Here is a 14,996-nt window from a genome sequence, read left to right as displayed (position 1 = left end):
CTCTTTTATCTTGCCGTACAATGTCTACACAAAGTACTAAGTAAACACCATCACTGTACATGTTGCAGTCCCAGAAAAAAACTAAACTAATGCAATCAAAAAGCTTCCAGTTGAATAGAAAACAAATACGGACCACTCACATCAAATTTGGCCCAAAAATGAATTGGAGACCTCGGATCCTTGGTTCACGCGCACCTGTATCACGTGTCGTCGCTGAAATGTTAAAAGCAGGCTCTCCAGCTGGGAAGAAGCACACACGCCTGCAAGTTGCGCCCTGCCTTTTACTGTGTTACCGTCGCTGGGCAAGGGAAGGAAGCTGAAACTTAGGTCAAAAATAGACGTTTTTGCACGGCATACAGACAACTTCTACACCTACGTCCTTTATCGGTGCTCACGAGCTGAAGGTTTTTGTTCTTCAGAAAAACACTAAAACAAGTAGCAGACAGGAGGAAATGCTCAACGAAACAAACAGAATCTAAGAGCTGAATTAAAGTAGATGGCCACATCTGGATTAACACATTTTTTCCCACCACTGTGTCCTAATCAACCCCGATCTGACCATTTTTAAAAATGGAAGCCATCAGCTTTTTTATATCTTACTAATTTTTAAACCAACAGTTAATGCAAATATTTGTAAATTATCTGTAAGTTACGAATACCTATTTAATCCAAGCCACACAAACAGATTTGAACAATTTGCGCCAAATTCTCCGAAGAAAGATGTTACACAAAGCATTTATTTGAAGCTGAATGGTAATGATCTGCGTGCGCTAATAAAAGAATGACAACTGCTTCTCTTTACTATTTCAGATGGTTGAAGTTCCATTGGCATAATTTCAGAATAAAATATTCCTCCAAGCCTTATGGCGGAGCATATACATGGTAACATTTAAATGTCATTACAAGGTCCAGAAGAACATTGTAATTAGTTTCACTCATGCTCAGCACGGCAATCTTCTCATCTCTGAACAACGAGCATCTGAAACTTCTGCACAAAACCGGCAGTCGGCGTGTTTTTGAAATATTCGGGACATACTGTATATTACACCGTTTTCTTTTAAACACACAATGGAGCAGAAAGCACAAAAGCCAGAAAAGCAACCTCCACACTCTTGGGCAGCGTCACAATGTGCAGAGAAACAGAGAGAGCTCTATAGATGGAGCTTTCCTGTCCAAACAAGCCTTTTGATTCTACATAGGCCCAAATACAAAGCTGCTTTAGAAGTCCAGAACACACAGGACCAGATGTGTGGACGGACACTCTGGAGTTCTGATTCAAGCTATCAGCGAACTCGAAGAAAAAAAAGAAGCACGAAGACGATTCATACAACAAACATAGCAGTACATGCAGTCAAAAGATTTTATAGGTTATGAAAATGGAAGAATAAGCGGATCACGTCTGTTCTTTGTGGATAATTTTTTCCTTTTCCTTTTTTAGGCTGTCATCTGCCCGGTTGGCAGAAAATGATGCTTTTAAAGTGTTTTAGTGTGTTTAGATCCTATGTTACAATCACACAACATAAAACCCTCTATAAATTGGATTTCATTCCATGCCCACCTTCAGTATTAAACGTTTAGCACAATAGCAACTTATGAAAATCCAGAAACCTTCTTTTCAATTTGAAGAAGAATGAGAAAGATTCATACAACAAACGTATCAGTACAACATGCGTCAAAATGGTCACTACTACTTCAAACTACCTAAATAATGCGCCACCAGCTCCATGTGATTGGTTGAAATTTGACACTATTCTAATCGGGAAAGAAATGATAATCTATTGCTACTGATGCTATGAGAGAGGGGATTTTCTTAAGCAATAAAATAAAAAGAATACAAAGCTGTGTAAAATAAATGTACCCTTCCCTAACAGAATTGTGAATGTTATATCTTTAACTCAACACACCTGCATTATTTATGTCGAAAGCAGCATGTATCTTTACTAAATGTTACAATATAGAATTACACTGACTTCACTATTTTACAACTAGTGAAGTTGTAAAATACCCTCACTCGTTATTTGCACATCTAAGATGCGGAATGTCACTCGAATTAAAGAATTACAGAGAAGTCCCCCTGTCGAGTTTGTCTTGGACAGAAGTAATGAAAGAGTTTGCTGTTATTTCTTAGTAATTTTGACCGCTTTAATTTATCAAAATTGAATGTTATTTTAAAATAAACAAGCAAACTTGCAGGTCAACACCGTTTATTTTGTAAACTTAATCCCTTGCCATTTTGCAACTAAACTGTTATCAAGAATTAACTCTTCACACTTAAACCACAGAGACAATGCTAGCTTGGTTTCAAAACAATTGTATTCAAATTAGATAATGCTGCTGCTACATAAAGTCCAGTAGTAAACAAGACAGAAGCCAGTTTCACATATATGTAAATATATTTCCTTTCAGTGTTGCTACTGGATTGTGTTTTCTGTAGTGTGTGTAGTGTTGGGGAAAAAAGAAAAGAGAACCTGTCTGATTTTGTCTCAACAACTGTGTGTTACTTTGTGTTTGTATGTCCCTTGAATTCTCAAAAAAAACAAAAAAAAAAAACAACAAAAAACATAAAAGCAAGATGACAACATATTAAATCAATCAATCAATCAATCAATCAATCAATCAAATAGGTATAAATACATCACAGCAGTTGAACTCATAAGCATAAATCGGGATCATTAAAATTATGTTTGTAAATTTAATTAGGCTAAAAAAGACCTCTGCTGTCAAACCGAATAAAATTTCTGTTTAGAGCATAATGTCTAGTCTAACGTAGAACTTGGCTGACACCTTGTGGATAGTTTTTGTCATAGTTTTCATCCTTGCATTGCTTTTAACCTCAAATCAGGAGGGGAGAAAAACTATTGATTTGGAGCAACATTGTAATGTAGCCTGATGATAATATTACTCCCTCTTTAGATTTTAAAGTCCTGTCATTGAGACGCATTTATCAGGAAATGGCTACTCTTCTTCTGCTGTTTTTCCCCACCTAACCCCTCCGAAAAACAAAACAAAACAAAAATAAAAATCGACAAGCTCTACTGTTCCATTTGTTTTGCTAGTTCAGCCTCCTACCCGTCGCTCAGACCCCCCTCCCCCCACATCCCACACGCATTACGTCATGTGGACCGTCCGAGAGAGAGCTGATCAGCAGCGCCATCACCTCTCGTGCACCTGCACCCAAGAAGCCGCGCGCGCGCGCAGCCTCCTGCCTTCATATGGTCCGGGTCAGCTAAGCTAGCTGTAAATAAACCGGGCAGGGAAAAGAGAGGGGCAAAAAAATTAAAAAATAAAAGGTTGACACAACTAACTGCGAAAGCCTGAGGAGGAGGCGGGACTTCCGCCCCGGGAGCAGAGCAGAACTAAACCGGTCCGGCTGTTTATCTCTTTGTGCAGCCGGAGAGGACAGAGGAAAGGCTGGATTCTGATAAGGTAAGCGCGCTTGTTTATTCTCATTATTATAATTTGCAAATGTGTTTACTTTCTGTCCGACCTATCGCATTCCGATGCTATATTAACGCACTCTGGGCTTTGCTTACATTTACCTGGCTATTGTTTTCAAAAACCAGCAGAGCTTCATAGAGGTTAGCTCTGCTGCAGAAATGTATCAAAACTTTACAGACTAAATTGCGCTTCATTAACTGTCTGTGCAGGCTAATTAAATCGGATATATTTCCAAATGACATCATTTCTGCTGATGTGTGTATATGCCAACCTGCTGCTGCTTTAAGGTCAATCTGGGCATATGAATTTACATCAACATGTCTTTAGCAACAATTACACACCAGTTACACAAAAGTTTGGTAAATAATTTGAAAAACGTGTCAATTCCTAAAGTAAAATGCTTTTCTTTTGATTTTGAAGTAGTGGGATATAACAGATGAGGGCACAGCTCAGAATATTAAAATATTAACTTCAGGTGCATCAATTCAATGCCTTGCAAAAGCAGCAATCGTAACTCTTGAACGTCCTTGCGTTTTTGTCACAATGCAACCACAAATTCTAATATTTTTGTTGGACAGGGAGCATCTGTGAACGGTCAGTTTCGTAGGTTCCCTCCATTCACATTTGGGTTTTGGTCTGGACTTTGACTGAGCCGTTTTAAGACATTAATATGTTTTGACATGGGACATTCAATTGTGACTCTGGCTGAATGTTTAGGGTCATTGTTCTGGTGGAAGGCCTCAACTTCTTTTGGTTCGATTTTGATCTCAGTTGAGCAAAGTGCGTGCAAAAAGTCCCCGGGCCGGGATTCAAACTCAGGAACTTCTCGCTGCAAAGCAACAGTTCTCGGTAAAATCAAAATAAAATACATTGAGTTTTGTAGTTGCAATGTTACAGAGTTTGTGCTTTGTATATAAAGAACAGGCTTATTAAAAAGCGGTTATTACACATTTCTATAGGGAGGGAAATGAATTTGATTACATACATACTCAGTTGTTGTGAGCTATTTTTAGTATCCCACTGTTTCCTGAAGCACTTTGGATATCTATGCTGGTTGGAGGGAGATTGTTAATGAGCTTTGCAGTCAGCCTTTTTTTTATGTGGAGATTAAAATACAAAGATCTCCTACTGTTGGCTCCTTCTGAAATATAAACCGCCGACGCATATCAGAAAGGTTGGCAAATAATCGAACGCTGTTGGTGCATCACTTCCTTTTTTAGCAGCACTCAGAGAGCAGCTGCTGCTCTCATTGTTTCAACTGAGCCCATCCAGATCACGTTTAAAACATTGCATATTTTTGCTGACCGCTATGTTGAGCAGACATGAATCTATCAGGCTATTATTATCATGATGTCAATAATTAACAAGAATATCAGAGTTGCATCTTTTTTCTAAAAGTCCATGTCCCTCGTTTGTATATACACAGTATCTTCCAACATTACAGGAATGCACCAGTTCCATCATAGAGCCAGCTATGCTACTATGCTAGTTGAGCAGAATGCACTTACTCCTTCGGTGGTAAAATGTCCACCATTTTCAAAACGTGTGTACATTTCAGATTCAAAGACATAAAATTGGTAGAGGTGTTTTTGGTGTTTTAAAGACGGCTAAAAATATCTCAGTGCTCTCCGACTGAATCATCCTTTGTGGATATTATGAGAAGAATGGCTTTCAAAAGAGATATGTCAAAAAATAACTTCAAAAAGGACTGAACTTAAAATTTAGGGGATAAAAAAAATTTCAGTTTAAACATTCATGTCACTGACGTCTACATTTTTCAACTTAAATGCATGTATTTTTAAGAGTTAGGAGTGGGCGCTAAATTAATTGCATTTATCAATTGAATTTTTACTTTTTGAAGATTTGATTTTTGGAAAATTGGGAGTTTTTTCACCAATGCACTCCTTGGGCTTCCGTAGTTTGTAGTGATGTCAGCACCAAGGGCCGCCATCTTGTTTGATAAGAATATTTTACAGCTTTTATTTATTTGGACATTGATTTTAGGTCAATGCTACGACAAAATATACTTTTCTTTTTTAATTACAAAAAGTAATAATATTGCAAGACTACAGGTGTAATATTAGGAAAATGTAGCAATTTTATGAGAATTCAAACATTGTCATTTTTATAATCACATCATGAAAAAAATAACAGTCTATTTTTACCCATCATTTATTTTAATCCAATAAAATGGCATACGATACAAATCTGAGCATAGCTGACTGGTTGGGTGGATTTTCACTTTTATTGTAATTTTTAGGGGTGTACTGATTGCAGTTTCCTGGCCAATCACAGATGGCCAACCTTTGAAAAGTCTGACCTGCCGATTCGGATTTTGTCCGACACTGATTTTGTCTGAAATGTCACGGAGTTCTTAACAGTGGGTTGACTATTGTTAATTGCAAACATGCAGACATAACCTGATGGGCCGGGTCTGCCAGTCCAACATCTGTTACAGCAGAGCAAAGGAGGATGGTGGTTGATTTTCAGCCCTTTGCCAAGGTAGATAATATCAGCTACACATGTAAACATCGGCCAATGACAGATTTCCCAAAATTAAGAAAAACTGAGCCAATTTATTAATTAAGGAGCCAACCTGTAAAATTTATTAAACATTTTACATGTGATATGCATAATTCTTCCAGATAAATGTTTACTTGAGCAGGTTTAGTGTTTGTGTTTTGCAGGTTGTGTCATTACAAGCCACACTATGCTGAGCTACTTGACGTCAGGAGGCTGCAGACTTCCTTTCTACCTCTTCGCTGTGGTTCTCCCCTTGGTTTCTCCTCACAATCTGAACCGCCATCAACATCAGGAGCAGGGCGACAAGGATCGACCCAAGCTACTCCTTGTGTCCTTCGATGGCTTCCGCTGGGATTACATCTACCGCGTCCCGACTCCCAACTTCCGCAGCATCATGGACGAGGGCGTGAAGGTCGAGTTTGTGGAGAACATTTACATCACCAAAACCTACCCGAACCACTACAGCATGGTGACGGGGTTGTACGCCGAGACGCACGGCGTCGTGGCCAACGAGATGTACGACCCGGCTCTGAACCTGTCCTTCTCCATGGAGACGGACAGCGTTTATGACTCAAGGTGGTGGGAGCAGGCCGTGCCTCTCTGGGTGACGGTACAGAAAGACGGAGGGCGGAGCGGAGCGGCCATGTGGCCCGGCTCTGACGTACTGATTCACGGCGTGTTCCCCACTCGGTACCTCCCGTACAACGCCTCGGTTTCCTTTGAAGCTAGGGTGCGGAGCATTATTGAGTGGTTCTCCGCACCTGAGGGGGAAGCCGTGGATTTTGGAATCCTGTACTGGGAGGAGCCGGATGAGAGTGGCCACAACCTGGGACCTCAGAGCCCGCTCATGGACTCCATCATCGCCGGGATCGATGAGAAGCTCGGATTCCTCCTGGATGAGCTGAAGAAGGCCGGGCTGTATGAGAAAGTGAACCTCGTTGTGACCAGTGACCACGGGATGGCCCAGCTTTCCCCCGAGAAAATCATAGAACTGGACCAGTATGTGGACAGAGATTTGTACACCTGGGTGGATAAGAGTCCAGTGGTGGGAATCCTCCCCAAAGAAGGTAACGATACATTAAATGGTGCATGAAATAATCTGGTGACTGGAGCTGGGCGTTATTTTTAGCCTTCTTCCTGATTAGAAAGTTCAAAATCTGTTCTTTTTCCAATCAATGAAAGCACCATCACAAATAGCTACCTGGTCTGACTAAGGTGTCAAACAACTTAATAGTAAAAACTCTGCCTGTTAGCATATATACCTTCTGGATGGGTGTATCACGATACAAGCGTTTCATATCAGTTGATATTGATAATTATTAGTTTTTTCTTTTAAATATCTGAAATACTGCCAAGCTGGTTGTGTGACCTTTCCTGTTGTATCAGTTTACACTCCAGATAGTTTTTTTATTCCGACGCAGTTATGAGACAAAGTGGCGAAACCTTAAACTGCTGCTACTCCACAAGTTATTGCTAGGTGACCAAAGAGTGAGTGAACTTAGCTAGCCGTAAGAGTTTGAGCGGTTTAAAACTTCTCTCTGTGTAGTTCTGGAATGCATCATGCATCGCATGTAGAAACATGTTTCAGGTTCATTTAAATTGTGAGAGAGCAATACTTGCAGCAGATAACAGGAAGGTTGAATAATAATACAGCTACATAGCTTAATTTGAGCTTTTTGAGCTTTCAGTGTGTTAAATAGCTGTTAGTAATGCTAACTCTTCAAATCGCTAACATAAGTCTTAGAAGAATGTGTTCTACTTTTCTCCCTGTATCACACCAGCTATATCAAGTTGTCTTTCCTCCTAATATAAAACGCTCATGTCTTCGTTAATGCTGGATTGTGCAATTACTAACACTCTTGCCTTGCAACACAAAGTTGGTGGGTTTGAATCCCGACCTTGGAGTGTTTCTTTATGTTCTTCCCGTGCATGCTTGTGGTTTCTTCAGGTAATTGCACAGTTGAAAAACATGACTAGATGGATGTCTGCTCGCAGTAGAAAGGCTACAAGAATATGTTGAATATAAATCTTGTATTTTTTCTTGTTTTAAGGCGGAAATCAGAATTGGAGTTTAAAAAACAAACAAACTAATGCTTGGAAATTGGGCAAAGGCTGAGTGCTACATTTGTTTTCTAGGAAAAGTTAACAGAATGACACAGACCATGAGACAATAAAACTAGTTAGTTTTTTTATCAGCAGGAGTGCAAAGATGCCTGACCCATTTCTTTAGTGTCTAAATCATATAAAATACTAGTTATGAGCATTAATGAAAAGGTCATAAACAAATCTGTACATTTAATATTTTTTTACTGTACTGCCACAAATGCTTACGTGTCAGCAGTTGTGGCCCACGAATGCTGACATGGTAGATGTAATGCTGAGGGCTGGAGGGGTGACCCACTCCAGCCCTCCTCCTAAGGTCAGCAGGTACTCGTGCGCCCCGGTTGTGGGTTGCATCAGAAATAAAACTCAACCCTTTGCCTGTGGTCTGTCTCGTAGGGAAGCTTGACGAGGTGTATGCAATGCTGGCGGACGCCAACCCCAACATGGTGGCATACAGGAAGGACGACATTCCCGAACACTTCCATTATCAGCACAACGTCCGGATCATGCCCATCCTCCTGGAGGCCAAGGAGGGCTGGACCATCATGCAGAACAGGACCGGGCTCTTCATGCGTACGTGTGAAAATCCCGCCTGGTTATTCTGGACATTTTTTTTTTCTTTAAACAGCAGGCGTTTGCCTGCTCTAATTATAGCTTCACAGGTGATGTATTTCTGTCCCCGATCCAGAAGCTAGTACAAGTTATACCAAATGTAATTAACGAAGAGGGGCCAGATTCATTTTCTCATGGGACTGGAAAGAATAGGGCGGTGGGGGTTGGAGTTCTGTGAGTTTTATCGCTGTGCCTTCCAGCGCTTTTCCTAATTCAATAAAAAAAAAAGAAAAGAAAAAAAGGTCCTTTTGTTCAGATTAGAAATGTCAGAACATATGTCTCAAACGCAGTACCACACTAGCTAATTACACTGCCTGTCTCCGCCATCGCTGAAAGCCTGTTAATCAGTGAAATGTCCATGTGGAAGCTGCACCTTACAGGAGAACATGCTGACTCTTTCTTTGGAGGATAAAACAACAGCCGTGCAGCCTAGCAGTGCGCTCAGTGTATCATGTATTAATGGACATGATTGTACAGTATTGGCATTAAAATTAAAGTCATGGCTAAGGAATTACTGCACCTGTGTAAGCGTCGTTCTCATCAGCAGGGTCTTAAATTTAGCTCCATTACCGACTTAAAGTCTGCTTTATAGATTTGGTTGAGCTGCGTTAAAGGAGTAGTTCAGAATTATTGAAGCAAGATTTTAGTAAAAGGTCATAAAAAGTAAATACGTTATATGATTTAGTATAAATTAAGATTAGTCTGTTCCAGAAACTAAAGGTTCCCAAACCAAACTAAAACAACAAAAAAAATTATTATTCTGCAATCAGTCATCTGATCTCCACCAGAACAGAGAATAACAAAAAGTTTCCAAATTGGTTCCATAAACAGGGCTTGTTATTTTTTTTTTTTGTTTTTACAATGGGTTCAAAATTTCAGTCTCTGTTTTTAAAAGCCTTAAAGCCACATGAAAAATAGTAATGTGTTATTTTTGGACATTTTTACTTGTCCACTTATGTTTTTTCTTTTTTTTCCCACCAGGGGGTCTTTTGTGGGCTCTAGTGTCCCTTATATGACAGTAGGCTGCCAGGAAAGGGGGAAGGAGAGGGGGAAAGACATGCGGCAAATGTCGGCGGGTCGGGGAATCAAGGCCTCCAAATGTGGGTCGTGCTATCCCCTACGCCACCACAGCACGCCCATTGTCCACTTATGTTAAACCCCTAAAAACGTATAAAAATAAATGCTTCACCTAATTTGGAACATAGTTATTTTTACACATTAATAGTTCTGCCAAACTTGGAATCTTGTTACCTGATGGGTCTTAACATGAAAAAAAAGTAAATATGTAGATGAACAGAAGTAACTTATCACAACTTTCACACCTACTTGTTGTCTTTTTCCTCCTCAGTGGGAAACCACGGCTACAACAACACCTTACGCGACATGCAGCCGGTGTTTGTGGCCCGTGGTCCGGCCTTTCGCCAGAACTATATCAAGGCCTCCATGCGATCTGTTGACCTTTACCCTCTCATGTGCCACATCCTGGCCATCCAGCCTCTGCCAAACAACGGCTCACTCCTAAATGTCAGGGACCTTCTGTCCTCGGAGCCGACTACTTCAGCGCCTGCTTCAGCCCACTTCACCCCTCCTCCTAAGGTCAGCAGGTACTCGTACGCCCCAGTTGTGGGTTCGTTCATCGGCGTGGTGATGGTCCTCGGATTCCTAGTGGTCTACGTCATATTGGTGACGCTAAAACAGCGGCCTGTGCTCAAACACAGAAGCTGGGAGATGTCGCAGCCCTTATTGCAAGAGGACTTGCACCTGTAGCTGAGGAAGTTTAAAAGGATTGGAGACGGAAAAGAATAGGGGCAGTTGCTCCCCGAGGTACCATGCTTGGCCCAGAAGCGTTCTCTAAATCAGTGTTTCCCAACCCTGGTCCTCAAGACACACTTTTTTAGGTATTTCCTTGCTTCAGTCCAGCTGATTTCAATTGAAGACTGATTAACAGGTGTTTTTTGAACTGCAATAAATTGAATCAGGCGCATTAAAGCAGGGAACCCTCTAAAGCAGTGGTCCCCAACCTTTTTATTACCGCTGACCTGTCAAGACTTGGCAGTTTTGCTGCCAAGTCTTGGAGGCCAAGGAGGGCTGGAACATCATGCAGATGATTGGGGGGGGTGACCTTCAGATAATGCTTCTGCATGTTGGTGTTCCCGCAGAGCCGCAAAGCCTTTTCTTTTTCCCTTTTCGACAATCTTACAAGTACTGCATTGTGTGGTGTGTTACATGGTGGTGTGTTGAATATGTCCCATGTAAAATCGGGCTTATTCAACATTGTCTTGGCCCGATTATCGCAGCCTGTGGGATTTTCCCTGACTGGGAGCGAGAATGCAGCCTGTTGAATGTGACAGGTAACCAATCAGAAAGCGTGGTGACGTAAGAAGAGAGGAATCCAAAAACAGTTGACATGGCAACTGAGAGTCCGGTGGACATCGGAGATAATATGTAGAAATGTTTATTACTATATGCAAGGGTCATTTTTATATGTTTATTATATTAGGTTATGTTTATTCAGTTGAAAATGTTAACTACGAAAAACATAACTCACCTCCAAATTACAGCGCAGCAAATAGAGCGGCTGCTCCCGCCGTCTTTTATCAAACGCCTTTTCTTTTTGTTACGTCTTTTATCTCTTAAAATGAGTCCACAAACTATCACTGCTGCTTCTACATCGTCATCCGTGTTTGATTATTCTAAATTCACGTATGGTATGTTGGGGATTTTACTGGATTTTCTTCTGGACTCGGTTCCTGTGTGGTGTGTTGCTCCTACTGTGTGGCTGGACACACGAACCGACCGAACCTGTTGGACTTTTATCGGCTCTGTGGTCACAGAGGTTTGGAAAATCGGTTGACAATCCTTAAATTGTGCCGTGTGAAACTCACAATCTCTACTCGGTAACGTTTACATATCTCTTCAAAATAAGATACAGAGCCGCCACAGAAACGAACATTTTACTTTCGTAAAAATTTTAACTCAGGATAACGACTAATGGGAGCCCTGAGCTTGTTTCTCTGCAACGAGACGGTTCCATCTGGGAGTGATGAGAGACAGTGACACCCAGGTGTTGCTCATGCACAGGGTGCTCATGGTCTCTACGTGGAGAAGCTGTTTGAAGCTTCATTGCCTCATTAACGAGCCAGTCACCAGGTCATGCAGAACGGGCTTGGAATGTGGGACTCGCCTACCGGGATAAATCCATTCTCCTATCTCTTCTCTGGGCCTTTTCCTCTTCACAAAGAAACTTTCCAAAGACATCTGATCTGTTTCTTACTCATTTTGCTGCTTGTGGCTCAATGTTGGCGTGAAAGACATAACCGAGAGAATCCAGCTAAAAAAAATTTCTAAATAAAAGATCCTCCAGACTCAAATAATACATAAAACGCAAATATTTAATTATTTCTTACGTAACCCGGTACCACTTGGTCCACGGTCTGCGGGTTAGGGACCACTGATCTAAAACATTACATTAAAGGACAGTGTGCCTTGAGGACCAGGGTTGGGAAACACTGCTCTAAATGTTTCCCTAACGCCAACAGATATGGTTGTACAAGCGAAACATTTATAGGGTTTGCTTCTGGTGCAGGTTTAATCAAAAAATAATAATAATGTAACCATGCTTTGATGTGAATTTAACTTGAGATCATGTAACAACTTCAATGTCACTTTCTGCATAGAGATTTAGGACTAAGAGTGGATTTTTAACCTGTGGTTTTGAGAAGTTGGAACTTTTGGTGGCAAAAACTATGACTCGGAATAATGCAGAGGCATCAGCATGCTCAGATTGATAATCTACCAAAGGCATTTTATAGTTGATAGTCAAGGTCAATTTATGTTTGCTTGGACATCTATCCTTGTAGAAAAAAAGTTATTTTTCTGACAAGAATAAGGATTTAGGTTATTCAAAAACAAATATTTGACTAAATCAAAGAAAAATGAGCAAAAGTAGAAATACCTGCTTATGCATTGGCGAGGTCTTTGCTCACACTTATTGGTATAGTTGGTAAAAATGTGTGAACATTTTTTTAAAGTAATTTTGTATTACAGTAGCATTTTTCTCAGAATACCTTCAAGAACTCTGAAATCTATAAAAAGAATTTTTAGTTGGACAAAATTTCAATGACAAAAAAAAAACAGACAAAAAACATTCCCTTCAATGAAGTTAGATGAGTGCTGATCTTTGTAAGTCATCAATTGTCCCAAATATCTGCTTATGTCTACAGTCAGAGCACACAAGTCTGCATGGAAAATCTCTAATTTTTTTGTCCTACCAGAAGATTTCTATACTCTACAGGGACCTCTACTGGAACTGTGTGCTTTGGTTAGATTTGACTTGTACTGAACCGTTAATATTAAAATCTTAACTCTTGACTGGTCATTAGGTCAAATTACATTCAAATTTTAAGTTGTACTCTAGTGAGATTGTGCTATCTTAATGCTTTTACACACATTTACCAGGAGTGCCATTGAAGGTGGAGAGTCCTGTAAAGGCTAATAGTATATATAAGGAGATTAAATGTTATCCAACATGAACTATACTGATCTATGATCCAGATTATACCTATATGCATAAGTACATACATTGGCAACTATGGAAAGCCTTTTGCTGTTAAGATCTAAACAAATTATGCTATTTAAAAAAAAAATCTTTCTTAGCTCCTATTCTAGATTAAATTGTTTGGGGTCTGCATGAGAGTTCACTGTTTGGAACCAGCTTTTATGATCCTATGTCCAACATGGAGCTAGTTATGGCAAGAGATGCTGAAAGCAACAGGTGTGGAAATCAGATAACTGGGTATGCCTTCAGACAATCTTTGCCTTTTAAGCGTTCATAGTTTTTACACTGAAAAAGTCCACCAATGAAGTGTCTGGAGAATTTTTGCCGGCTCTCCTACTAGCAGAAAGAGGTGGAAACGTGTCGGAGATTAAAAATAGCTGTTCAACATGCTACTTTTGAGCTATTCTTAGGCGGCAGGCAGTTTTGATTTGACATTTTCAAATCTATGCAAATCAAATTTGTATGTCACGAACTAAAGGAGGACCAAAGTCTACTTTTCCACCACTTGTTCTGCTTGTGGTTTGAGCACCGGAGAAGATGTTACTTTATACTGGAAATGCTGTGATTATATATATATATATATATATATATATATATATATATATATATATATATATATATATATATATATATATATATATATATATATATATATATATATATATAACTGCTGTAGCTTCAGGAGACTGATCATGGTCACTGTTCAGTTTGAATGTTACCTGGAAAATTCACTGAGTGTGTCAAGCTACTTCATGTGTAGGGCATTCACGTCGCACTAGTCGGCTACCATTTGCCTTTAAACTCAACAGAGTACACCTCTCTCGAGCGTTCATTTTGTCTTCTGGTCTGTTATGCCTTCTTCACACCAGATTAAGGCGGCCCTAGTCTCCTGGATTTCTATTGCAGTTGGAAGTTTGCAACAAATTTACCTTTGAAAAACCTAATTTTAGAGGGAAATGTCTCTACTATGCTCTTATATGATTGAGTACATCTGCTTTCTCTACTGCATTTTTGACCATCCTATCAAAATGCTACCACTAATGACAGAAGGTATCTCTATTTTTACAAAGTTTTGCATTTAAACTGCAGCCTGGATAATTTTGCAACATTCTTCCAAATTGCCCATATGCGCAATTTGGAAGTGTGCGCGCCTTATCTGACTGTATCAAATCCGCTCATGAAGGCATTCAGAGCACAAGGTTTTTCATGGCCCACACAGTCTGGTGTGAGGGGGGCTTTAATTGTTGGCTGTCTCGGGAGGGCATTCTTTTTCTTTCATAGATGACTGTGTATTTCGCTACTTGTCGTAATTTAGTGTTGTAACCATGGCCATATTGTCGTTGAAATGTGAAGTGCAATTGCAAACTGTCTGTACTGTGTCTTAGGAGTTCTAGGGTTTATTGTCAATTTGGTTGAGAAGAATTTTTCGGAATGACTCGCAAGACATGATCCCCTGATTTGCACTACAGGATTGAAACAAGTTGCTGGATGCTTGTTAGGACATGTAGCCTCTAATTTGCACTTCTAGTTCATAGTAGCCATTTCAAATAACAAAAATGAAAACTGACTCTTGCTTGAGATCTTTTTAATTTGCATAGTTACAGAAAAGATTAGAAAACTTGAATCCAAATCAGTTGTGTGTATATTTTTGCTGCGCCTTATGGATATATATATGTAAACAAAAAGATTGGTTTAATTTTCTCCGTTTACTTTTTGAATGGCTTAACCGTGCCCAAAAACAACAGACATCACTGTGATATAA

At 40.0% G+C, this 14,996-nt stretch overlaps 2 protein-coding genes across 7 annotated transcripts in view; one reads left to right on the top strand and one right to left on the bottom strand.

The window, feature by feature from the left end:
• hmgn3 (high mobility group nucleosomal binding domain 3) overlaps positions 1-14,996 on the bottom strand; it is a 51,940-nt gene that overhangs the window by 13,809 nt on the left and 23,135 nt on the right. The window lies entirely within an intron of this gene.
• Positions 3,147-11,397, top strand: enpp5 (ectonucleotide pyrophosphatase/phosphodiesterase 5). The gene is made up of 4 exons (XM_044106498.1): positions 3,147-3,426; positions 6,126-7,028; positions 8,461-8,637; positions 10,025-11,397. Exons 2-4 carry the CDS (start codon positions 6,149-6,151, stop codon positions 10,441-10,443), a joined length of 1,476 nt encoding a protein of 491 aa, XP_043962433.1. The 5' UTR covers positions 3,147-3,426; positions 6,126-6,148; the 3' UTR covers positions 10,444-11,397.

This window comes from Gambusia affinis, linkage group LG22 (assembly GCF_019740435.1).
Source record: "Gambusia affinis linkage group LG22, SWU_Gaff_1.0, whole genome shotgun sequence".
NCBI lineage: Eukaryota > Metazoa > Chordata > Actinopteri > Cyprinodontiformes > Poeciliidae > Gambusia > Gambusia affinis.
Note: the sequence above shows the minus strand (reverse complement) of the source record. Positions and strands in the feature narration are given on the sequence as shown.

What these genes read in the sequence shown, in the direction of transcription:
- enpp5 (XM_044106498.1), top strand. Translation starts at nt 6,149, where the DNA reads ATGCTGAGCTACTTGACGTCAGGAGGCTGCAGACTTCCTTTCTACCTC. An exon ending in GGGAATCCTCCCCAAAGAAG is followed by an intron (nt 7,029 to 8,460) that starts GTAACGATACAT and finishes TCTGTCTCGTAG; the next exon opens with GGAAGCTTGACGAGGTGTAT. An exon ending in CAGGACCGGGCTCTTCATGC is followed by an intron (nt 8,638 to 10,024) that starts GTACGTGTGAAA and finishes TTTCCTCCTCAG; the next exon opens with TGGGAAACCACGGCTACAAC.